At 36.1% G+C, this 27422-nt stretch overlaps 2 protein-coding genes across 4 annotated transcripts in view; both read left to right on the top strand.

The window, feature by feature from the left end:
• Positions 1–27422, top strand: part of LOC109544081 (heterogeneous nuclear ribonucleoprotein C-like 3) — a 115305-nt gene that overhangs the window by 67587 nt on the left and 20296 nt on the right. For all 3 annotated transcript variants that reach the window (XM_019914114.2, XM_019914117.2, XM_019914115.2), the window contains 2 exons: positions 4764–4842; positions 13304–13321. In XM_019914114.2, coding sequence (XP_019769673.2) covers positions 4764–4842; positions 13304–13321 — 97 coding nt within the window. The remainder of the gene's footprint in view (positions 1–4763; positions 4843–13303; positions 13322–27422) is intronic.
• On the top strand, positions 20615–22194 carry LOC109544083 (rutC family protein UK114). Its single transcript, XM_019914118.2, has 3 exons — positions 20615–20896; positions 20972–21201; positions 21830–22194. Exons 1-3 carry the CDS (start codon positions 20835–20837, stop codon positions 21952–21954), a joined length of 417 nt encoding a protein of 138 aa, XP_019769677.1. The 5' UTR covers positions 20615–20834; the 3' UTR covers positions 21955–22194.

Genomic DNA, 27422 nt, shown 5'->3' with positions numbered 1-27422 from the left:
GCCGTTACAATGAAAGGTTAATCGACCGAGAGCATTCGAGCGAAATTTGCATATTTTATCGAAACTCCTTTAGCATCTTCCGATTCGACATGCCGGCACGTCTGTAACAGATATATTTTCAATATAAATATAAAATGAATCGAATATTAAATTGAATATGAAAATGCCAACAAGATGTAGATGAGTGTGTATCAGTTACTGGCGCTGAGAGCTTTGCATATTGATTAAGAATTTAAAGTGATGAAAAGTTAAAATTTCTAATTTAGAGCTAAGCGTTAAACGGTGTTATTTGTTTAATGCATGATTTGAAACACTGAAATAAATATTTTACTGAGTTGGTTTTTTCAGTGTTTATCAATTTGGAGCTTTAAGGGAAACACTAAAACACAAACATGCAAATACTGCGACAGCACACAAACCTAATTCTTTAGAATCAAATTTGCTCAGCGTCGAACTAATTCGTTTAAAGCGGGCCTGAATTTTCCACAAAACTAACTTTAATTTCGGAATATGTTTGCGTCCGTACATGACGGAAATGTATGTTTCTAGTACATTAAAAACACGGTGTGTGTGTTTGCGCGCTTACTTACGTGTGTGTATATTCAAAGGCATGGGTCTCTCTCGGTGCTCCTGTTTTCCCCAAATATTTATTTGAGATGTTTCCTCCAGCTCTTAAATAAATTAAATTTTCACTTAAGTTATTGTCTACAACCGAAATTCATTGCAGAGTGCCGTTGCTTGGTATGGCTATAGGAGAAATAGCGGATGGAGCTTAAGCAGCTCTGTTAATTTATAATGGGACTTGTCTATTTTGCACTTAGTTTATCTGGAATATGTGAACGCAGTTTCCTTATACTGTGTGTTACGAGGAAAGTTTAAAAAATACGTTCATTGGGTTATTTTTCGAATATTTTCGCGTGTGTAGATTCACAAAAAAATCACAGTGTCAATTTTTGTTGGCAATTTTCTTCAAACCCTCAAAAATTGATTCAAATCACGTGAAATCCTGAATTTTGTGTAATTTGTAAAATCAACGCTTTTACGCAACTGCATACTCTTCAATTAAAAATTCCAACTTCTAAAGTAAAGCCAGAAGAAACTTCTTCATTTCATTCGTTACTTCGCTGGCCCTACGCAAGGAAATGTATTTAATACAGCAGGAAATCTGTCCAAATCCAAACTTATTTCAACAGCAAAGCATAAGGAGAGAAATATAAAGAATCCATCAAACTTCAGTTGCTTGTCTGAAAACTAAATTCAGTTGAAGCTAAAATATTCATAGATTAGTGATCATTCTTACCAGCTTTCTGCAAGCTGGCGCCCCATCCTCCAGTTGCTACCCATTAATCCTCAAGTTCAACAGATTTTCACAAACTACCGCACTTACCATAAGGGCCTCCCCATCTAAGAACACAAATGATTCCCCATCTAAGAACACGATTCACACGACATTAATTTTTTGACAAATTTTTATTAAATTTTTTGTCTGAATTTCACGCAACTGCATTCATTAATGCACAACGCCAACACTAAAATTAATAAGGAAATTAATTTTGTATTTGTAAAAATATTGTCTAACCAAAAAAACCCGCGAAGAAATTATTTAAAAATGAAACGGTTGCACAATTTCCCAGTGATGATAGAAACGAAATTTTACCCAGTGAGAAACATTCAGAGCATTCAACTGAAAAACTGAATAATTTCAGTGCTCCCTAAGGATAAAAGTTTTTTGCTAATCTCATTTTACATTCATTCTGTGATCATCGGAACTAAGGCAAACTAAACGGCATTGATCATACAATGGCATCTGATGCAGATAAACAAATTCAACCTTTCGATAAATAATTCAGTTCGTGTCGTTTATCGAATAAGAATTCCTCCATGCTTTAGTGTGAATTACATGATCATTTCCTAAAGCTTCGGTGTGTTGGTCACGGACTAACTCGCTTACCGAGATTGAGTTTAAACATTTATTATTGTTGTGTCGCACAAGTGTTGTGCCCGGAATTTCGATCCGACATCCCCTAAATAAATAATCACCGGCTACAAGTCTCAACTCTCCCGGCCGTAAGCTGCTTATTTGAAAAACCTGCGGAATCCATTCATTTTTCATTTGGCCTTATCGTTTTTGTATTTTATTTTTCTTTTAGTGTGTCTTTTAATTTTTCATTGCTCTAAGTGAATTAATCACTGCAATCACTTTGACCTGTTTATTCGGAGCCAAACTTTCATATTTTATTAGCTGGAGCTGTACAGAAGTTTCCAGGTGTTGCACTTTGCAAGGTGCTAGAAAGGCGACAGAACAAACATGCTATTACCGTTCCAGAATCTTCCAAAGCTTTTGCGTATCATTCATTTTTAATGGAGTTTTGGATTGAAAAATGTGCAGCTTGATCGGGAGCAAGCTCCAACTCATTAAAATTGATAAAATATAACGCCCTCCCCCCCCAACTATGAAACAAGCCATGACGAGTTTGAATTTGAGCGATTTTATGGAGCTCCCATTCGATCGTATCGTAAGTGAGCGGGAACGAAACCAAGTCCAGAATTCCGCTCCAAATCCATAACTCGGAGTAATTGAGGAGCGGGAGTTTCAGTAAAATCGCCAGGCGATTAAACAGTCCATTTCCTGAACACCCGATGACATTAAAATTCAATTGGGACGAACCGTAGTGTAAAACTGACTGAAGCCGCCCTCTTTATATGCAGGGGCGGGCCCTTTCGAGGAACTGTTGATTTCGGATCTGTTTTATTACGAACAGTTCAGATCCGATCGGGTTCATATTTGCATTCATTTCTGTGCTTGAAATATGCGAGTTTTGTTTCACATGCCTACTGGTTTTCATAGTACAGAAGCGTTTTTTAGGGGGCAAGAAAATTTAACTCAAGTCAATCTTAACTGAACTTTCTTCGGCCAAAATCAGTCCTAAAAGGTAAACTTGGGTATGACTTTTTTTTCTTCCTGCGATTTGAGTTTTCATTGTTCACTTCTTCTTCTGGGAAGATCAAGCCTGCGAATTTCAGTAGAAAGGTACAGGATTTTGAGTAAATTTGGGGGTTTTTCGGTGTAATAAGTTGATGCGTTGTGGTTTTACGAGGCGGATTTCACTTCGCCTGTCTGAACCGATCCATAAAATTGACGTTGGAGGATTTTCGACAAGTGAAAATAAACGCTAAAACCTTTTAAAGTCGGTGGTCCACTCAATATCTTTTCTCTGACTAATGCAGAACCCGTGTAGGGACTGGGAAAATCGCCTTTAGGGCCGCCGGAACATCTCCGAGACATCGGAAAATGCCATTCCTTGGAAGTGTCACGAGCTTTGAGGTTTAAAGCTTTCCGTAATCGCGTGACGTATTGTGACGCCCTAATGCAGCTTAACTAGTTGGGAGTGAGAGCGTCTTAATTTCGAATGAATTCAGTTTGACGTTCGAGTACTGCTCAAACTTGATTAATTCATTACCGCATTGGTATTTGCAATTGGTAATTGAATATTCAGGTCTTCTTCATCGACTTCGAACGTTGTTGGGCCGCCGTGAACAAGCAAAAAACCTTTCCGATGGCGAAATACATTTTTGCTCTCGTTGTTCCCATTTTGAAGATCGGGCTTTATTTAAGTTTCCATTATTAAATTGTATTGCGCAAAATTGTAAGTTTGCATTTTCAATTCCGTCCTGCGATACTTCAACGCGCTAGAAATAATGAAACGGAACGACTTTTCAGAGGCAAAATGCTAAATCCTTCTCGCGAAATAATTTCAGTCGCATCCCAGATTTAATGGTGAGGAATTTCGAATGGGAAACCTTTAAACTATATTGCAGTTTATTTGAATTAGCCAGACAATGAAATATTGATATGCCCATTTGTTGTTCTTAATGCACGGATTTTGTATGGAGCTTTTGTTTGGTTAAAAAAGTCACGTTTTTTTCTCGTGGTTTTTTAAATATCGACTACTGAAGGTTCAATTCAAAGCCTGTAACTTTTATGAAAGGTGTTTCTAAATTGACCTCTCAGTGAGAACAGAAGGGTAAAAAGGTGAAATTTATTAAAAATTCTGTGGTGTGTTTTTTGGAAAAACGCTTGGAGCTGTAAATTTCCATATCCAAATGCGGGTTTTTTATAAAGAATTGTTTTTCACAGGGTGAGAAAATAATAGATACATTCGTTTGCGTATGCCAGTTTAATTCTGCTGTCAGTTTTACTCTTGCGAGTTTCCAAACGGTGAAGTTAACGAAAAATCAGAAAAACATTCTTCGAAATCCTCTGCACTGTTTGGTTTGGTGGCGCCCATATCTTAAAAGATGGTGAGAAGAATAGAAGCTAAATTTGTAGAAGTTGCTCGTGTAAGAAATTTGCATAAATCCGGACGTTCTGCTCGAGATCAGGAAGAAAAACCTGTTGTTTAACATAATTTGCAACTAAATCCATGACCAATTTACCCATGCAGAAATCTGTTGTTCACCGAATAGTCCGAAAGCACCAAAAACACCCCTACAAAGTTATTCCAGTGCAAGAATTATTCGACTATGATTCTGATAGGCGCAATGAGTTTTTGGRAAGCAATTTWTGCAAATRAAAAATTGGCGTATYTGAGTTTTTTTCTCTAAAACAACACATCGAATTTCAAATGAGTTTAAACATTATTTCTGGGGCTCATTGCATAAGAYAGTAAAAAGTATCCAGAAAATGCCAATTTGCAATCCTACTTCAATGCTGCGATTTGCTGTTTGCACTAAGTTTAAAAAGGTGTTTTTCGTTGTTGCAGATGTGAATATGGTAGCAGAACCCAAACCCCACCAAACCGGAAGAAAACGGCAGAATATGACGAAAACTGGAAACGACTGGTGAGTAACGTTTTTCACAACTTAACAACTTAACAACTTAAATCGTCACTCCTGAACACTCACTCTTTGGCTATAAATCTGATATTGTGTTAATTCGTGTCAGTTGTATCAACATCGATCACCATTTGAACCCCGAAAGTTTCATCAAATAAATAACTGTGATAACATTTCAATTCGGGTAGTGTTTTCTGGGCCACCTGCGGCCCCGCCGTTTCCCGGCAATCCAAAGAGTATTTGGCTGATTAATCCTTTTCAAATATTTATAAGCAATTATCCATCAACAACAGTGGGTCGCTGTTGCAAGCTAAAAGCGATTGGAAATGGATTGATTCCGGAAGTGAAACTGTCTGACCGGTGAAGCAAATTGCAAATGCGTTATGCCAATAGGGGTGTTTTTCCTAACCCAGCAACCTGCACATATGAAGAATATGTAATTATTTTATCCAAAATGTGCGAATAATTTCCGCGTTCAAACATGCCTAAAACGAATTTTCCAGATTGAAATCCATCAGGCCAAAACGGTGAGATGATAAATGGCATTTAGTGGCTAATATGACTTTAAGTAAAAACAATTTAGGCGCCGAAGATTAAGAATATCCAGGATAAACAAGGACGCGCAAGCGAGGCGGCGATAATCTCATCAAAAACCTATTATACTGCTTGCTTTGTCCCTACTTTGCCGGAATTACTTAGGGCAACAAGTATCAGCCGAATAAATAACAAAAGCCCAATTGCGACAGGGATTATAAGGGCAATTATAGTCGAATTGTGTCGTTCATTTTTAATATGCGCAGCTTAGCTCGAACGTTTTTGACGACATTGAGCTTAAGTTGTTCAATTCCAACAACAAAATCAAATTGGATTTTTGATGATTTATTATTCTGATGCGCAACAGATTGGTTTGCAATGAAATTAATTTTGAAGCGAAAAAGACTCTACAAGTTCAGAATTGTGTGTTCAGTAGAAAAGAGTGCGCTCTAAATATTGTCAAAATTTCATTCATTGTTAATGCTTATACTGTGAACAAACTGTTGCGGAACACATTTTACAATGAGTTTTGCGAAAATAAATTTCTCAGAAGCGAAAAATACTCAAAGTTCAGACTTTTGTGAGTTCAGTAAATAAGAGTGCGCTATAAATGTTGTCAAAATTTCTTAAAACCTTCAAAAATTGATTCAAGTCACATGAAATCCTGAATTTTGTGGAATTTAAGCCAGTAGAAACATTTTTTCATGAAATTTTGGCGTAAACTTGCACCTAAATGTCTGATACTCAAATTTCTGGTGACTGTTTGTGACAAATCCAATTTTACCAGTACCACCCAATCAGACCAATCCAGAATTTACTCACGCAAGTTACCATAACTGAATCGAATTCCATATCCAATGATATAAACACGAACTATGTGGCTCAAATGGTCCTTCACCCGCGTCAAAAAAGGCGGCCTCACGTTTCAGTCAATTTTGTAATTAAAAAAATAGGCAAAACTGAAACTCTTGAGTATTTTTAACGAAAACATTCCAGCCAAACTTATTTGAAATCAGCAAAGCAAGAGGAGAGAAATATAAAGAGTCCATAAAACTTCAGGTCAGCTGGCGTCCTATCCTCCATTTTCTACCCATAAATCCACTACAACAAACAAACTACGTCGACCGATTTCGTCCATTGTCAGTAGATGAGATGATGATGTCGGTAGCAAGATAAATATTTATACATCTTTCCGAGAAAAAAATACTCCGAACTATAGACTGTTTAATTATTTGCTTGTTTGGCCTTTCGATGATTCATTTCTTTACTTGGCTGTTCGATTTTAGTTTGTTTATTGTTAGAGATTATTTAAGAAATTACTTTGCACCTAAACACGAAAAACTCGCCCGTTTCAGTTGTCTATTAGTTCAATCGATTGCAACTCGAACTGGACTCTTGAACTCTTGGCTAGATTTACGCTCTTTAGCCAAAAACAAACAAAAAATGCCGAACAAAATTCGCAAATCGTTTGCCGGATAAGGCAAAATATTCAATTTCAACGTTAAACGTTCAATGAACACCAGCAGAAAGACATTGGAACGTGGCACAGCGATCTTTTTAAGCGGTTTTTTTGTGCTCAAGCAAATAGAAAACTTTGAACCGAAACGACGCCCCGATTAGAATGGAAACAAAACGTACTAATTTGCATTTACCCGCAGCGAAAACGGCTAGTAATTCTGGAAAATGTGTTAAGGGCGAATTATGCGGATATACGATTTATGGTTGATTGATTGTTTTAGTTGTTGCACGATACGGCTTCACACTTGCTTTAATTAGCCTTTTAGAGGATCGTATTCAAATAATTCCTGATTAGTTGAATAATTGCATCTGTTGCAATTACTGATCCATAATTGCTTTCACGGCAACATTAAGTGAACTTTTGCGCAATCATGTAGGCGTCACACTTTTGCCTTAATTTGCCAACAGTTAATCTACATACATATGGGAAAACAAAGTTTTGCATAAGTGATTTAGTGCCTTTGTGGCCGCAGCGCTCCCAATAGATGCAGCTATCACGTGAGCGCATTGCCCTTAAAACCTTTGTGCTGAATAAACTTGAAGAATGTCAATAACTATTAACCTAAGCCTGTGTGGCTGATACGATTAGGTGAGAGGGAATGAGGCCAACTTCCAGCCACTTCCCAGAAGTGTGCTAAGAACCGGACGTGATCACTTAGCGGAAACAGTCTGCTCGAAACTTGTTTAGAGTTGTGGTCTTCGGAAATCATTCGCCAGCTGCTAAATTGACCAGCAATTTTCGCGATATGGTTTGAAATCCTTTTCGGCCCGATGCGATAAAAACTTTTTTTGACTCTTTTAAAAATTGCCTACCAAAATACCCACCGTATACTTCAATGACTTCTGAAGAGGCCAGTAGCTCATGCTACTGAACACGTTTGCATGGGCGTTGGTAGAGATTTCGAAATGCGATCCAACCGGGTTTTGCCAGCAAAAAATCACCACCTTTTTACATTGAAGGTTCAATTATTCTTAGTCGAAAATTTCCTCTAAGGCAAACAACTGATCTAAGTTTCAAAATCGTTCCATTTCTATGCTATCGGGATAAAAATGGATTTGCTATTATTTTCACTTTTCGACTGCTTAAGTCCCTTAACAGTCACTTGAAAAACGAAAAGAACGTTGAAAGTGGATAATGGAAAGTGTAATAGAGCTCGTGGAAGCCGTAGCTTTAATAGAAAATAATATTCCAGTGGACGCAACCGGGGAATTAATGCCGAAGCTTTTTAAGATATAGAGTTACGTTTAAGGAAAAATTTATAGTGCGATGTGGATTGAATTTGCGGGTCTCGGGCATTATTGATGAACTGCGACAATTCGACGATGAAACAAAAGTGTCGGGATATTTTGATTCGTTCTCATCAACTCGCACCATCCGTGTCCGATGGACAACAGTGAAAACATCACAATCGATTATCGGGACAAACATAACTCATGCACATTTCCATCCAATCACTCAATGAAGTGAAATATTCGATTAGGCTTGGTTGGCTCCAATCCTTCATTTGCAGATTGTCGAAATATCCCCATTCGAATTTCAATAAATGAACATTAATAATACTTTTTGCTGAATCAAAACTGCACTATTATTGTTCCATTACAAGCGAATTAATATTTCAAGTTTCTAGCAGTTTGTCCGCTATAAATAAAACATCATGATTTCGACATTTAATAAACGGAATGATATTTCCAAAAAGCAACAACTCCCGCATTGTATTGTTTATGGACTATTAAATTAACCACATCTACATTATGACATGAATAAATAAGTCTTCTATTGCCGTTTCGTAATTGAATAATGCGTTTAAACAAAGCAATTTGCAAGTTATTATTTGGAAAAAAAAACCGTGATTTACTGTTCGTATCACGTTTTTAAATAAACCCGGTTGTACTTTTCCGATGAAGATTGACCGGGGAATAATTAATTTATTTATTCATTTAAATAAATTTATTATTGTGCCTAATTTTTATTATTTATTGCCTACAGGTAAATGCGCTTGATTAATCGTCTGATATATCACCATTACTGTTTGTTTATGTAAGCGATTAAATTTAATTAATCAGTTTTAAAATTTTATTTGCATTCGAATTAGAATGGAACAGTACACACTGATCACCATGCGACAATTATTAAAATCAAAGAAAGCGAGCAAATGCAACAACAAAAGCAAAGTGAGACAAACTCAACCAGACAACGATTTGAGGACCCGAAAAAAAAGAGAACAGAAGCAATTTAAGAGAAGTTTCAAATAAAGATGGTAAAACAATGAATGTATAGGAAGATGGAGAGAGTTTCAGATAAATTGCTTTGTGAGTAAAATAACGATGGAAATAAGAAAAGGTCGACGAAAGATAAAAGAATTAATTTATTGGTCTTGAGCGCAGTCAAAATAAATTAAATGTGGAAAAATTTGCGTCAGACAGTAGTGAGAGTGAAGGTAGGAAAAAACATTGGCAATGAAGTAAATAGAAATAGGGTGGAAACAATCCTACTACTTCTTGATGGAAAGTTTAAAAATTCGGAGCTCTGATCATTTAAGTCAGACTAATAAAATTAGAATAGAAAAGTATGAAATTCGTACGAATTTTTCAACGTGCATTTGCGGATTATTTAGCGTAGTTTGCGCCAAACAAACCGAGCTTGAACACAACTTAGTCGTATGCAAAGAGGCATTAAGATCAAGAAACGTGAAAAAGAACATAAAGAACACTTAAGTACGAGAGGTGGGACAAGCAGATGAAGAAAATTGTCTTCTTCGGATATCGAGTAGAGGGAGGTTGAACAGGGGAAAAACTTTAAGTATTTAGCAGGGGAGAAGCGCAAGAAAAGGGAAGCAAAGGACATAAATAAACGAAAAAAACAAACATTTAGAGAAAAGAAGAGACAACAAAAATGTATGTTTTATTTAAAAGGCGATTTTAGGAACGACACGCACCTTTAACAGCAGTATGCTACATGCAAAAATTTCAACTAAAACCTAGACAGCGGAATGTACTCCTGAGGAGAATAAATGTCAACTAGAAGAAAGAGAATAACACATTAAAGCGGACGAAAGCATTAAAAGTGGTAGTCATACTAAGAACATGATTGAAATAAAACCGGTGATTTTTTCGGGGTTTTAGGTTCTCGTAGGAAATAATGTTTTCCCGACGTTTTGCAAGCACGAGTGGCTTGCATGTTCAGAACTGGTATGTTGCGCCGCTATACACATCGTAAATTAACCAGTTCCAAATATCCGTAATAGATCGGTGTTAAAAAGTGTTTTTATAAGTAATTGCACCCCGAAGCACACTAATTACGAAGTTTCTCCAATAAAGAGTTGCAATTTTCTCAATGCGCCCATTTGTTAAGTCGTAATCTGCGCGACGTAACTTTTACCTTAACCTATTTCCCTCTGAATTAACCATTTGCAAACTAGGATTGCAAATTTATTTCCATGTTAATGTCGGTCTTGGTCGTAGATTTCCATTTTATCCGTGGCCAGAATGCAATGGAAAGCGATTTGCAATGACGTTAATATTATGGTGAAGTTTCTCGCTAACGAAAAAGCACAAGTCGTCGGCGGCGGCGCGCTTTATTGTATTTTAGTCGGAATTGGGAATTTTATTTTCAGTTTTCTGCAAAGTGAAACTTGGAAATATTTGGGTATATTTGCCGCTGGTTCCGCTCGATTTAAACAGCAAATGGGTCTTTTCAGGGGATGCGTTGGTTAGAGCTGGGGACAAAAGAATTAACAGGGTTTTATTTGGTCAAAAATCATAAAAGGAGTAGGTTTCCAACGAAATTTTTGTCCAGTTGAAAACATAGCCTTGAAGTTGCAATTTTGAAGAAATTTACTACTCTTACTGTACCAATTATCAGTCGCCAAACCTTTGGAATCAATTTTCTTTGGGCTTCTAGCACCATTTTCGAATTCAGCGCCTTGAAAACTACGGAAAAATCGAGTCCCCAACACTTAAAAATCCACCTTCTGAACGCTTGAAATAATCCCCGTTCATTATCTGAATTTTTCATGTAAAATTAACGAATCTCGCGGGGAAACTAAAAGATGGATAAAAGTAATCCAATACCAAGCAATCCGAGATAATCGCCAATTGTTAAACCAGAAGCATCCGAAACCGTTTGGTTCCGCTGCCGTCCCTGCTGAACAACAAAAATTGTTCTCGACATACTTTATTTCGAGCAAACATCCATATATAACTCCTTGTGCCTCCCCAGACAGGCCGAATCCCTTCGAAATGAATCCGCAGCCAGATGCATCCGAAGACGGATTAAATATTTAGGTTGCAAGGTATTCCTCAATGGATTAAAGTGTCTCTAATTGAGAAAAGTGATTGACTTTTTCCGATTGCGACTCTCATTTCAATCGATGTGAAAGTGGATTTGTATTTGGATTGTGAGTTTTTCTGTAGCGAATTGATGTTTTTAGATGATTATTAGGAGAGCAAGTCTTTTAATGGGGATGTTTTCGAGATGGGAGTTTCTATTGCTTTTATTGGCAATTTACTTTGATAATCCGCTTTCAGTAATGTTAGTGTTTGGTTTTTTCCTTCTGAGGGAGAGCGTTTATAGTCAGAATAAATGGTGCTAACAACGGTAATAACCATGTAGCTATCGCTTAGTTAAATTGAAAGCATGCATGCAATTCCTTCCGATTTCCCATGTTTATTGCGTCAAAAATTTGGACGATAGAAGCCCATTTTGGGAAGCGTTTCTTAAATATTTAGTTAAAAAGTTGAAAAATCACAAGAACCATATCCTGTTGGCAAATAACAGCGACCAGTAAACCTCTGGGCATCAGCTTCCAAGCATTAGTAATTCCGGGCATTACACTGTAACCCTCCTCGGAGTATTTGTTATGTTAAATCCATAAATCCCCGCTATGAAATAACAGCTTCCATTTGACCCTTGTACGGAATAAATTACACTTTGATCTGAGTTTCTGGCATTTAAATATTTAATCGGGATCTGGACATGCAGGAAGCCATACGGCACACCGTGCTAAATCGGTTTCTTTATTTCAGGCAATTTTGCAACTGACTCTAGAAGGATTTTGTGGATGACTGATGCCTTGTTTAAGCGAAAATGCAAGTTTTGCTCGTTGTGCAAAAAAGTCCAAAGAATTCGAGCGTGTATTCAAATATAATCAATTGGTTTTCGGTTTGATGCGACCTAGAAACCAATCCATACCGGGCAAAACTATAGAGTTCTCGTGTCGTGCAATTAGAACGACAAGCCTTCCACTAATTGTGGCTCGTTCTTTAATCTCGTCTAGAGAAGTCACGTTTCTGAGAGACCGGATCGCCTTCCAGTTTAATCACTACTCCGGAAAGTGCCTTTCCGGATTTAGGCGATAGAAACTGAGGGCGGGCGAATTTACTTAATTTTTTCCCAGTTTTAAGCGGAAAAGGGACTGGCTAAATGGGCCACGAAACGAAATTTCTCGAGATTAATGGTTTTCAAATACAAGACAAAAGGATGTTGGATGGCGCCATTTATATCTGATTGATATGAAATGGGGCGAGAAATGAAGTGATACTGGATTGACTGAATGTGATGAAGTCGAGAGTAGGTACTTACATGCACATAAAAATATAACAATAAATCAGCCGAGCATCGGATGGGATTGAAGCTCTCCCCTTGGGAGACACACAAACTGGGATTTTTCTCTTCTCTGCTTATCACGCTTCGATTTTTTAAGGACACGCGTTTTATGGTCTTTTGTGCTCTTAAACTATTTTCAAAAATTCATAAAAATCAGCCGCACATCGGATGCGATTAAAATTTATTACTGGTTTAAACTGGGATCTCATCTGTAAATGCGCCAAAAATTAATCCCTTCGCTATTCAGGTTTTCGAGATGTACATTTTTAAGGCCGCGCGTAATTTATCCTCCTTTGCGGAGGCGAAAAAACACCTAAAATGGAAATGTTGGGAAAAAAATAAGGATTTTCGAGAGTAATAGCAAAATTGCTTAAATACTCCCGTTGTGAGAAAATCGCCCTATTTTTAAAAGACATACATTTTTACCTTGCCATTGCCTTAACCATATAGAAGTTTCAAGCACACTGACTATGAGTGCTTGAAATCATCAGCTAAACCAGATAGTAAAAAAACTGTAAGTACCCTAAATCAAAATTAAAATAATCGCCCAAATTAAGCGAACCATGAAGAAACCGTTTAAAGAGGAGAACAGGTTATAAAACTACAAATAGACAAGCGAAACTGTAGACTTAAGTACGTAGAAATAAATACTAAACTAAAACAGCCTCAAATAAGCGATGAAGTAAGTGTGTTATTTTACACATTTTTACCTTTTATCAGTATTCGAACTCATTTCTCCTTCTTTTTATTTATTTATGTTCCTTAATGTGTTATCCACTATACGTACTAACAACGTGTTTTTTGTTGCAGGGACTATTATTACGACAGGTAAGATTTCAACACTGCTTTGCTAATTAGTCCGACTCTTTGTGAACCAAAGAAACGCCCCATTATTAGCGCAAAACGTTTCAATTTCGATCTGCCGAAGGTAAGCATTTGCATATTTTCCATATGGTGGAAAACTGGCATTTTAAGCATGCCTTAAGGCAGTCGGTTTACTGTCTGCTCAGCTTTATCTAATTTTCTGTTGAGCACGAAACAGTTGATCTGAATGATTTAACTGCTATTAAGCGTTCGATTTCTGATCATGCAAAAAAGTTCCTAACTCTTAGAAAATTATCTATATTTTCTGACCACTTAGAAGTGAAAAAACTTCTAGATTTTTCTAATAGAAAGTGTGGGCTGTTTTCAATAAGTCACATCATTCATTAACCGAGCAAATATTTAAATTCTGGTAAGTTCTGATGCTTCCATTCGGTTGCATGGAGCAAATCCATGCGACATATCTTAGTATGGAAGCCTGAAGCCAACCAATATGCTTTTCAAACAAGAAGGTCGAATTCACCTCCCATTTCAATTGTAGCGTCGAACGAATATCATTCCCTTTAACCGCACTATTAAGTCTACCATGAAAACTTACTGTAAAGGAAATGTAGACAGAAGATCAGATGATCGTTCCATGGATAATTGTTCGATTCAAAATCAAAATTGTTCCTGTTTAAGGGCTTTAAGATGTTTCGTTGTGAAATGAAACGAGCAGCGAAGCATCCTTTTCCAGTCGTTAAGTATCCAGGATTATTCCCGGCTTCCTGCTCTTCAGCGAGACGAAAGGATCAGAGTTTGAACCTGTTTTGTTTGTTGGCTAATCCTTTGCGGTCGAGCTCAGCGTCATAAAATTAAGTCGACTTTTCGCAACAGATTACCTACACATTTTTATGCAGATTAGAACGGGGATGGGTTTCCTCGCGCTTGGTTGATAGAAGCCAAGATATCTCGTTAGGAACTTTGGATTTGTTTAGCTTGTTATTCTGTAATCTTCTGGCATTTTTCGCATAAATATGCAAATGTGCCGAATGAAACCGGCGAAAGCATAGAAACGCCAGCAACTGGTAACAGGAGATTAATAAATGCTGAATTATTACGTATTAATTCAGCAGCGAAACAGGTAAAGAAAGCGGAATCGTTCGGATATATTCAGGCAAACGACCGAAATCGTATCCATTATCGACTTTCTGGAGGGAGGTTTATTGCATTTTGAGTAGGATTCGGAGGAACATTTATATTCAGTGCATTGAATTTCGAATTTTCTCTGCATCTTCCAATCCCCTCAGAGAAGGCCTCGTTGTTGTTGATTTACATTATTTTCATCGATCGACAGTCAACAGAATAATTATTTTTTTGCAAATACTTGAAAGGCATGAATTGTCGAAATATCAAAAAGATTAATTTTTTGTGGAGGGATAAAACCAACAGTTTGTTTGTTTTTGCGTGAATTTTCCGAACAATTTCCAGGGCGCTGATAGCGACTTGTTGCTGTGATCAGCGCCCCTTTATAATTCGATTCTCTATCCAGTTTCCGCCTCTTTGTCGCCATGCCGCCCTCGTTTTGTTCACAGGTTTGGATCCCATTTATCACCATATGGCTTTTGCGAAAATAACATTTCACATTTTTATATGCATTTTTGAAACTCAATCGATTTGAGGAAGTTTCCTCAAAATTAGCCTCCCAGTGCTTAAATGTCCTTCGTCTAAAAGTCTTTCCAATTATAAATGCTTAATACCTGGTCTTGGTAACGCTATTAACTGTGCGAAACTTTTGGACGATCCTTGTTGGTAAATTTCACCAACAGTAATTTTAATTGCGTAAAGCAATTACTTGCGTTGTTTACTTTGCAAACAAAAGCAAAATACCTTTTAATGATCGCGGCCTGTGAATGAATTTTAATACCGTTTTGCAAAGTGATTACAGTGTCGGGTTCAGTTTCGAGTTTCCTATTCATTTCGTTTCAAACTCGCAGCGAAAAGGTAGAATTTGTCATATTTTCTGTGAACGGAATATAGCATGATATAGAATGAACATGAAAGAGGGGAAGGATGCGAAAAGCCACGTCTGTTGGAGGGAGTCCTGCTCGCTTCACCTAATTTTCTTCGATTTTTTGTAGAATTCAGTGATTTACCAAAGCAAAAACTTTTGAATTATTGCGGAGAGTAAACGAATTTCATTAGCGGTTTTTGATGTGAATGGTTTCTGGAATTTTACAGAAATTTGAAACTGAAGAAAAAAATTGCTAGTTTTTCTGTGAAAGGAAACGATAGAGCATATAAAAGGAAAGGGAAATCGCGCGTGAAAAGACTTGTTGGAGGGATTGCAGCTCCCTTTATCTAATTTTATTGAAAATAAGTCAATTTTTTTAACTTTTTGTAAAATTTTGTGACAGGCCGAAAGCAAAGTGCCTGTGCACCAATTTTATTGCCGATTTTTAAAGTAAATTTTAAGCTTTCCGTTCATTTTACTCAAATTTGAAGTTGAAAGAAAACATTTGCCTTCTTTTCTGTTAGGAATTAGTGCTCCCATCACCCAATTTTGTGGAAAATAAGTTGATTTTTCAGAACTTCTTTGGAGATTTTAGTGACCTACTAAAATCAAAAAACGTTTGAATTATTGCGAACAGCGAAGGAATTTTATTGCTCTTTCGTAAAGTGATTTTCACGCTTTTCATTCATTTTACTCAAATTTGAGGCTAAAAGAAAACATGTGCGGTGTTTCTTGTGAAAGGAAACGATCGATAATAGCATAATATAAGAACAAGAAAACGTGCTCGTAAAACGAGTTTTGTTGGCGGAATAACTGCTCCCTTCGCCCAATTTTCTGGAAAATAAGTAAATTTTCCTGATTTTTTTTTAAATATTGCAACCTGCCAAAAGCAATAATGTCGGTCAGCAAAGCAATTTTAATGCTGTTTTGTGACGTGAATTTACAGATTTCTATTAATTTTATTCGAGTTGGAAACTGAAAGACATCAATTGCCTGGTTTTAGGCAACTTTAAAGGCATAATATAAGAAAAAAGGCGCAAAAATAATTCTATTGGAGGGATTAATGCTTCCTATCACGAAATTTTCTAGAATTTTTTGTAAAATTTATTGACTGGCTAAAATCAAAATGCTTGTTAATGATCACAGACAGTGCACGAAATTTAAGCTGTGAATTTAAAATTTCTAAAAGAAAATATTGCCATGTTTTCAGAGAAATAAGCCGATCAATAAAGGCATGATTAACAAGGATAGGCGTAAAACAACGTCTGTTGGAGGGAGTACTGCTCGCTTTATCAACCTTTCTAGAAAATAGTAATTTTTCCTGAGTTTCACGTGGAATTCTAGCTGTTGCAATGAAAATAAAAAGGCAAATTAAGTTGAATTATGAACGTTCGGGTTTATAAGTATAAATGCGTAGTGGCTTTGTACAGACTATAATGAAGTTTTATGAAAGCAATTAAGCAACTGAGCAAGAGCTCTCATCACTTAGATCCTGAATATTTAACCGAATTTAGATGGACCAATTATCTACTTAACGAAGAAATTAATGAGGATTGCACGAATTTCCACGTGCTCCAGACAGAACTAAAATTGCCGCATTAAAACCGGCCGAGTCAATAAAAGTGAGACTGCAGCTAAATGACATTTTATTCAATATTTAAAACGCGAAGGGAATGTAACAAAGCAGCCTTCCCATTTGAATCCGATACCTTTAAATAATTTAAGGGCAAATAATCGATCAGACAGTTTGAAACGGTTTTATTCGCGTTCAAAGGCCGGGCCGTGCAGCTATTTGCTGAATTATTGTAGACCTAAAGGTTTGGAAATTGACCTTTTTGTTGCATTGTGATTGATTTTGTTTATTTAGTCACCTACAAAATATTTTAATATATCAGTTAAAGTGAAACACCATTTACTCCAAGTCTTTTTACTACAAAGATGTACTTTTTGGATATAAATTAGACCCCCGGCGAGTCAATGGCCGTAAAGCGTGGGCTTTTTTTCACTTAGAAGATGTTCGTTCGGTTGATTCGCTGGCAAATAGAAATCATTCCTTGGTGCCCCGACTACGTTCATCCCGGTCATTTCCAAGTCAATTTGGAAACTCTGGAAGCAAGGCGACGGAAATTCAATTAAGTTTAATGTTTGATCCGGAGCCGCGGTGTAAAAAAGCCGGCGTCCCAGTCTTGAATAATATCGCTCGGTAATGGATTTCGAATTAAGTGATGCGTCTCATAGGGCCGATTCCTTGCGTTTTATTTGCATTTTTATGGGCGCGAATGCCGACGAAATAGGCGAAAATATGCTCCAATTTGGTATCAAGGTGCGAGCGAAGCGATTTAATAACGTTATGTTCGGAGAATGGCCGAGATAAAAAAATAAACTTTGCAGGTGGAATTGCGTACGGATATATTGGGGTAGGCTGCAAGATTGCAGGTTTTTCTATGTTGTTTGGTCAAAAACAGTCCGTCACAACTTTTTCTTTCAATGGGGCCAAGATTGGCAAGTTTATAGTGTTTTTTCCAAATAAATCCTTCGATGTCCTCAATTGGAGAACGAAAATTGCACGAATAGATTGGCTTGTGAATGTTGCATTCGTTTGGGGAAATTTTCGAACTTTTCCGGTCAAATACTGGATAAACAGCAAAAACAATAAACTGAATGGCGAAAAGCTGCGAGAATGGTATTCCGGTGCCTGCAAGCGCCTTTTCTCATACCGTCACGCTGAGATGCGCCAATAAGAGGGCAGATTAATCATTTTCGAAAGTTCGATAACTCGCTCCGAGAAAAATTACGGATAAATTTTGATATATCGTCCCGGAATGTCTGTCTTAATTTCGCAAAAATGGTTAAACGCTAAATAATTGCATAAAGGACAACTTTAAAAGGCTCTCAATTTCAGATTTTATTCAACGTCTTCTGCGAGTTACTAAATCATACACAATTTTTTTCTTTTCAAACACAAATTTGGTTTAGTTGTCAGGCTTTAGCTGATCTTTTTCGTAAGTTTTTTATGCAAAACAAAGTCTACATATTTCGCTTCCTCGAAATTGTTATTCATTTATCGTCTTTTCTCCACCTTCCACCATGGAGGATAAATTACATGGAGAAAAAGTGGTCCAAAGCCGTTGATATAAAGCCATATTATGGAGGGTATTGTCGTGTACAACTGCGGATGACACTTTGATAAAACTGGCTCGTATAAGATTTGTGCCACATCATTAATGCTCGCCCTCAAATGTACAAGCTTGTCCGTTGCATTGCTACTAACTATCGATCCTGAAACGTATTCTAGTCGAGCAGAATAAGCGGCCCAGAATATTCAAATTCGGCTTAAATCTGTTGTCTGAATATTGTACTTAATAAGCCACTGGAATCATCAATGATGAGAAAACGTCCATCCATTCTTTTGATGGTAGACAGTAGTAAGCGCAAAATAAAAAAGCAATTTCCATTGATCGCATTCGTTGCTTAACAACATGCGATTTTAACTGCCATTAGTTTCTATTAGAAAGTCCATTACAGTCGGCTCACAATTCCAACATTTCGAAGCTCCATATCCGGCTTTTCCGGAAAATATGTCTGAATTGCATCGGTATTTTTCTCGGCTTTTTGCGGCGAAACCTTGCATACAAATTTACAAGCGGGACAACGATCAGACTCTGGAACACATCCAGGTCACGTTTCACATATACATAGAGATTTCAACGCAAAATTTGTTATGTTACGTTGCTTGCCGAGAGTGCACCATCATTGAGATTATTTAATTGATTTGAGTGTCATTTCCTAGATGATTTTTATCAAAAAACTATGATTGTTTCGCTTGAAATTCAAGAAAGCGACTTATAAGCTTGGGAAACAGATGATGAAGAGTCGCAGGAACTTTACTTTGTACTCTGGTTGTCTTATAGCAAAGTTAAAATATTAACCAAAAATTACAATTTTTTCACTTTGGCGAATTAGGGAGATTCGTTTGATAACTCTTTGATGCTCAGAATCTCTGCTGAAATGAGCAAAATGCTCGATATAATCAACATCCTCAATCGCACACAATATAATTAAATTATACAAACATTTTATGAAACTTTCTGAATCTTGATGACGAAGCATTTGCGTGCCTGAATTTAAATCGCGAACTTTTTACTCGATTTTACGTCAATTATACGAGAGTTTGCGTGTATTTTTCAAACACTCTGAAAACATTTTTTGGTTTTTTTTCCAATAGATTAGATGGGGATAGTTTTCTGGTGTTGGGACCATTAATTAACAAAAATCGTTATCTGCGCTTGTAGACGTTTCGCCGCTTTATATAAGCTTCGTCCGAAGAAAAATTCGACGAGTGCGGTTAAAACTTTTGTTAATTAAAGGAACCAACGTCAAAAAAATTACTCTTAACCACGCTGTCTTTGTTTTACAACCTAATTTTTGGTGCTTTATTTCCTTGCATTTTTATTTGCGCGCATTCATTAGCAAATATTTTCAATTCTTCACCTAAGAATTTAGTAAAAAATATTTTTGACGCAAACATTCTGCGAGTTTTTTCAATGGATTATACGAATCGATAGGTTGCATGAGTAACGATTGAAGAATCTAAACAATGTGAAGAATGGAAAGTTTTTCCGGGCGCATTTTTTACACTTTTAAAGTGGAATTATTCAACCTAACGGTGGCTGGAAAAAAATCCTCAAAAACTTGGGTTAAACAAATTTTCAGTAAGTATTAATGCGATCTCAGAAATAATAATTGAGATCCATGTTTGTTTGAGTAAAACAGACCCAAAACGTGAAACAACGTGCTTGAAAATGTAAAAATATTGGAAAAATTATTCGAAAACCCATTATTTTATAAGCGTTTTCGACTTTTTCCTTAAAGATGTATGTATCTATCGAAGGCTTACTAATTTGTCACTTATTCTTATTTTTTCAAACTTTCTAATTTTCCATGTTGGTTTCTGTTCAATTTTTAATACAGCTTTACTTGGTATCTTCTTCAAAAGCAACAGAAAACTCAGGCAAAAAACGGAACAAAAAGCAAATTTTAAACAGCAGACAAACACAAGGTTAATTTGAATTTGTATATTTTTACTTACAGTTTTTCAACATAGGTATTTGATAAAGTGTGTTTTATTGCCAATAATCACTTCTTGGGTATTTCTAATATACTCTTGCATATATACAACACAAAATTTCAATTAAAAAACCCATCCAAAACGTAAAAGAATGTCATAAAGTCAAAAAATTTGTAGAAAATTGACGAAATATTATCTCCAGACGATTCAAAGGTCTGCAACTATTAACCCATAAAATCCAGTCGGTTTCTGTGCTTTTATCAGTTGCTCTCGTAACTCATTAATAATAATTTCATTATCAGTTTCATTACGCATTTATTCCACAGACGTCTTGAACGTTGTGTCGATTTATTAGTATTCTTTCGCATGTCGCTGACTTGTCAGTTAGACGTTTTTGTTCAGTTTTTCCAACTTTAGTCCGAAAATCGTGCAGTTTTTTTTTTTTTCGTAAAACAGTCATGACTTTGACCAGGAAAATTATTAATACGAATAACGCGCCCAGACCTATTGCACCGTACAAGTGAGTAACCACGCACGTGCATTTGAGGATACTCGAATTTTGAGTAAAAGCGATTTTTTCTCAAAAATCTTTTAGTCAGGGTGTTGTTTTGGAGTCCACCCTTTACGTGTCCGGATGTCTGGGACTGGACAAAGACACGATGAAACTAGTGGAAGGGGATGTGAGTACCGAGACCAGACAGGCTCTTCGAAATTTAGGTGAAATTCTACACGCCGCTGATTCGGCATATGATAAAGTGATAAAAACCACAATTTTTATGAGCGATATGAACGAGTTCTCTTCTATCAATGAGGTTTACAAAGAGTGTAAGTGTGTCCTATTAATATTTACCTAAAAATCTGTTGGAGTGGCTAGTGCTCGCCTCCCCAATTTTCCGAAAATTATTTTACTATTTTTTCCAAATTTTAACTTCATTTGATATTTTTGTCTGCTTATTAGTGAACTTCACTTCTAGAATGTTTTACCGAAGCAAATTGTTGCACCAGAGCAAAAAATGAATGAACCCATAAAAAGGCAAATAATTCGAATAAATCTTTTGCGGCAAAATTGATTCTGCCTAACCTGCTGCCTGGGTGAATGAAAAAATAGTAATTAAATAACAGAAGTAGGCGCGAAGAAGCCTCAAGATAAATTTACGGCAGCGTTACGCTCTTTTAAAAAGCTATTAGCACTTTGTCATGCTTTTTACGAACTGTTCGGAAAAGTTCGGAAGGGCGATTCTCAACGCACAAATTTTCTTAAAAATTACTTTTGAGGAGTAGGCCGAGCGTCGACTAGATCGTTTATCATGAGGCCTCGCCCCCTAAATGACGCAATAATTCGATTACGGTTAAGCGGATATTAAAGGTTATTTAATTTTCTCATTTTCTCTGTCAAATTATCGGCGGCAGGAAATTTGTTGTTAATGCCCAGGTTTTAATGGCGTTTTTTCAGTTTTCACCAAGGATTATCCAGCAAGATCAGCGGTTCAAGTGGCCAAACTGCCCCTAAATGCAAGGGTGGAAATCGAAGTGGTGGCCGCTGTGGGAACTGTGAAAACCGTCTGCTGTAAACACTAACACCAACATGGAAAAATCATTTTTAAGTCTAATATTTGTATTTAAATATGTGACAATTCAATAATAATGAAAATGCGCTCATGATTATAGTGCGGAAAAAACCTTGAATATAGCAAGAATTTTTCACCAGTTACACCTCAAAAATCGGTTTCTGACTAATTCCTGAGTCATTAATGCGTTGTCGCCAAAAATCTGTGCTTAAAGCCCGCACTTATTACTGAATAATCAGTCAAAAAATTATTTTCATTATTTTTTTCTTCTTCTCAGCCTGTCCTTTATCCACTCCTTTATCAAATCGTTCCACGTCCTCCTATTTACAGCAGTTTGAATCCAGTTCCTCCTTGCAATGAATGTGCAAAAAACAAAATGAAAAATATGAAAATTCTAATCATCTTGTTCCGTTGCTTATGTAAATTTTCTGCTGCTTTCGTGAAAGATACCAAGTAAATCCGTATGCAAAACTGAATTTAAACCAATACAGAAAAGTGCAAAGTTCTAGAAAAATAAGAATAAACGACAAATTTATAAGTCTTCAACACATGCAACTTTAAAAATGGTTTCGCGAACAAATTTGATTGTTATTTTTGAGACCGGTGTGAAAACTGCTTTCTGCTGATTTTTTGCCATTTTCTTTTACCTTTTGGATCGGTTTAATGTTGTGTGGATTTATGCAATTTCAAAACATAAAGAACTCAAAACAAGAGTATATTAGAAATATCCAGAAAGTGAATATTGACAATAAAACACACTATCAAATACGTTCAAAAACTGTGAGGAAAAATTTACAACTTCAAATTAACCTTGTGTTAGTCTGCTGCTTAAAATTCGATTTTTTGTTCCGGTTCTTATGTGAAATTTCCGTTGCTTTCGTGAAAGATAACAAGTAATATGAATATAAAAATACAAACTTTAAAAAAATAAGAATAAGCGACATATTAGTGACCCTTCAGTAAGACGCAACTTGAAGAAACAATGTCGAAAATTACTTCACAGCTGATAAAATCATGATTTTCGGATCAATTTTTCTTTAAATGTTTTTACATGTTTAAATGTTTTTACATTTTCAAGCACGTTGATTCACGTTTTGGGGCTATTTTACTCAACCAAACATGGATCTCAATTATTATTTTTGCGACCAAATTCACACTTACTGAAAATGTAAATTTTGCTTAACGCCAGTTTTTGACGATTTTTTATGTTAGAGTGAAAGAATATGTTAAACGCTGTGGAAAATATACTGTTAAACACTTCCGCTTTTCCTTCTTCGCGTTGTTTAGGTTTTTCGATTGTTCTTCATTCTGTGTGAAACCTCCCGATTTTTATGATGCCTTGAAAAAATTCTCAACAGGATTTTTTCAAAAATTTTCTGTTCGATGAGGAACTGCAAAAATTGCAAATAAAAGCGCGTGAGGAAAATAAAAAGAAAGAAAGAAATTAAACACAAAAAATATCTAAATGGTGAGCAGATTATCAACGCAACTAAATTACGTTGTAAAACTTATACAGGGCGTTTGGGTGTAGTTCTCTTTATTTAAACGTCGTCCGAAAGAAGCTTATAAAATAAGTCGAATCCGTGGTATCAACAATTCCAGAAAATATACAGAGCGTTTCGAGAACAAACAAAAAAATTAAATCGAGGAAAAAGTTCCTGTAATTTTAGACACGCAAATGCCTTGTCGTAAATATACAGAGTATTTAATTTTCAAGAAATGTTTATATTCGATGCGGTTGAGGACGTTGATCATCCCGTGAGTTTTGCTTATTTGCGAGATTTTGAACGAAGGTTCACAAAATACATTTCCTTGATTCTCCTTTTTGGAAACATGGTTTAAAACTGTCTTTAGTTGTAGCCTCGTCTCGCTGGAAAACTGGATCTCTAACTGACTGTTGTTTTTACTCGGATGCAGGAAAGCTGCTCAATGCGGCTTAAGAGTATTTAGAGGAGATTCTCGTATTGTCTAAGGCTCTTTCTTCTCTCAGACGTTTATTTTTCTTTGCTATTTCAGGGACTTTTTCCGCCGCTACAATCTGAGCTTCGTTTTGTGAAAGGATTCATCTGGAATAATTTTCAAATTTTTTTTCTCACTTCCTGACTGACTTCTTTATATCCTTAGTTTTTCCAGTCTATTTCCCTTCTTGATTTTTTAAAGTTTCTTTTGTGCCGACTGACTTTTCTCAACATTTCGGTTGGAGCACATTCTTGATTGAAAGCTGATGTTTTTCGGGCAAAAGAAACTCACAAAATCTTCCTACTTTACCAGAATTTTTAAGGTTTTAAAACTCAAATTCTACTAAGTGATCGAACCCAGAGCTTGTCAGTTCGTATATATGCCATGTTGAATTGAGTGCAGTGGCACGTTTCAAAAATGATCATTTTAAATTGAAATATATTGCCAAGTCGCCATAACAAACACGAAATACGGCCACATAATAATAATAATGTCGGGGACGTTTTTATTTATTTTAAAGTCTGCAATCCAGAGCGGCTTTGCATGCGAGCGTCGGTGACGGGAATATATCTGAAATATGTTCATTTCCTGCACTCAGAACATGTTTCATCTCGACGTAAACTAGTAGTGACGTGTTCGTTCTGCAGTCACCCCCTAATAGGGGTAATGAAATATGAAGCTCTAGCATTGCATATGTCGGACTTGTAGGAACACTTCCTTTATCAAGATGTTTAGAAAACAGCCAGTTTTTATTTTATTGCCAATAGAAGATGGGAATCCTGCACTTTAATTAGTTAGTCGCATTAAACTGTTCTCATTGGTGGCCAATCCAGCAATTCCAGTTTTCTTCTGAACTAAACTATTATACTAAATAGCGGGGCGTTAAAAGTGTATTAGTCCATTCCAAAGTTAAATGAGTTTTATCCAATTTGCAAAACTATTAAAACTGCTCGGAATTGTTATATCTCGGTGGGTGATTTATGCGATAGGCCATAGAAAAATCACTAGCGCATTGCGGAAAAAGTCTCATTAAAGTTGATTTTATGGAAAAACTGCAGACTCTCGTTTCGGATCCATTGGAGCCGTCGACATTTGCAAACAATGATATTTTATATTCGCAGTTCGCGGATTCTATTCCGAAAGAGGAAATGAAAATACCTGTACGGTTTGCATCTGATTTCAAATCCGAGGTGTTGTTTGTCGTGCTTTATACACTGTCGCTCTATTTCCAGATAATGTACCGTCCAAATTTACACACCCTCCATGGCAGGTTGCAGATTGAAATTCTGCCCCATTTTTTTTTGTTTTCGTTATGCCCTCGTTGCAATCACCGGTGAAATATTCCCGGTCGATGATTATCGGGAAATAAACCACAAACATTCCTACAGGTGGGTTGAAGAAGGTTTTATTTCATCTTGTTGGACAAAAGAATGGAAGTCGGTAAGGAAACGTGCAGGTGAGATTAAAAGAAAGAAATTAGAGATAAATTAAAGCTCGAATTAAAGTGGTAAATGGAGCGTGAAAACTGCATGAAACTGATAAGATTTTTCTCCTAGTCGAGAAATAAGTGTTTCAAAGAATTTGTGCAAAATTTGCAATGGATGCCCAGGAAAACGTAATTAGTTTGATCATTTTAGAAAAATCTTCTCAAAATGGTAAAAATTTGTAACTTCCAATATAATTTCTTCCAATATTTCCCTACAAAGTTCAAAAATTGGCAATTATGTAACTGCTAAGTTAATCTAAGCAAAGCAAAGAATTTGTTGTCTCTAAGGAAAAGGTTGTCCATTACTTGAAGAAAAACGCTGTTGGTTTGAGAAATTCTGAAAAATATTCTGAATGTGTCAAAAATTCGAAACTTTCAGGGTTATTTATTTCCATACTTTCGTATAAAATTCAAGATTAAGATTTTCTTAACTCATCACAAAGTGACGAAATTTAGTTTCTCAAGAAAAACCGCATAATTGGCATTTAATGGCGCTCCARAAAAACGAGCTTGGTTTGAAATTAAAACAAAAACTGTCCTGAAAATGGCTAAAATTTGAAACTTTCGGACAAACTTATYTAAACTTTTGCCTACAAAATCCAGGAGTTTGGAACTGCTCAACGTACCCATAAGCGAAAACATTATTTTTTAGAAAAGCTGGTAAATTTCGCTTGWGAATAACGCTCGACAAAATCGCGCTTAGTTTGAGAATTTCTGAAAAATGTCTTCATAACGGTCAGAATTCGAAACTTTCGGAGCATTTTAGCTCAACTTTTGGCTATAAAATAGAAAAATCGACAGTTTCGAAGCTCATACCGAAGCAAAGTGATGATTTTGTTAAAAAAAATTGGCAAATTTCGCATTTGAATGACGCTCCAGAAAAATGCGTTTAGTTTAGTTTGAAAATTTTTGAAAATATAATGTATTAATACAATATTAATATAAATMTATAAAAATTCTGCCTACAAAATTCAAAGGTTGAGAATTTCCCAACGCGAGAAGAAATAATTCTTTGCAGAAAAGCTGACAAATGTCGCTCGAGAAGAAACCGCTTAGTTTCAATGTTTCCGAAAAACGTCCTGAAAATGGTCAAAATTTGAAACCTTGGGCGTGATTAATTTAAACCTTTTTCAAACCTTTTTTAAACCAACTTTCTAACTAGTTAGAATGAGAGAAATTATTTTCTTATGAAAATGTGCAATAATTGCATAAATGGGGCGCCCGAAAAATGCGCTTGTTTTAAAAAATTCTACAAAATTCCCTGATAATTGTCAAAATTCGAAGCTTTGAGCGTAAGTAGTTTAAAGGTTTACCTGCCAAATCCAAATCTCGCTAGTTTTAATGAAAATGTGCAACAATCGCGTGAAAAGCGCGCCCGAAAAACGCTCTTAGTTCGAAAAATGTTGAAACATTTCCTGAAGATGGTCCAAGTTTGAATCTTGTGACGTAATTTATTACGTATTCAAGAGCCGACAATTTCCCAACTTATCCTAAAGCGAAGAAATGATGTTTTAACAAAGCTGACACATTTCGTATGTGAATAACACTCGAGAAAAGCGCGCTGAGTTTGAAAATATCCTGAGTATGGGCAAAATTCGAAACTTTTCGAAAAATCTATTTCATATTTTGCTTAGGACATGCAAAAGTCGGCAATTTCCCAACTTATCCTAAAACGAAGAAGTTATTTTTTCAAGAAAATGTTCAAAAATCGTATGAATGGCGCTCAAGAAACACGCGCATCGATTGGAAAACTATGTAAAATGCTCTGAGAATGGATCAAATTCGAAACTTTTCGAATAATTTAATTCAACCTTTCGCCTACAAAGTGCAAAAATTGCAAAAAAAATTATGTTCAAGAAATCGCGGAAATCTCTAGTTTGAAACGAATAGTTAATCGGTAAGCAAAAAAAAAACATCTAAGAAAACAAAAAAATAAATGTTTTAAAATCAATTAGTTACTGTTTGATCTAAGCAGTCAAATGACGCTTGAGAGCTTGAGAGCTTGAGACGTCTCTTAAAGTGTTCTTAGATAT

The sequence above is a fragment of the Dendroctonus ponderosae genome, unplaced genomic scaffold (genome assembly GCF_020466585.1).
Source record: "Dendroctonus ponderosae isolate FM_Combo_2020 unplaced genomic scaffold, Dpon_F_20191213v2 Dpon_F_20191213_4, whole genome shotgun sequence".
Lineage (NCBI taxonomy): Eukaryota > Metazoa > Arthropoda > Insecta > Coleoptera > Curculionidae > Dendroctonus > Dendroctonus ponderosae.
This window is presented reverse-complemented; position numbering and strand designations above follow the sequence as displayed.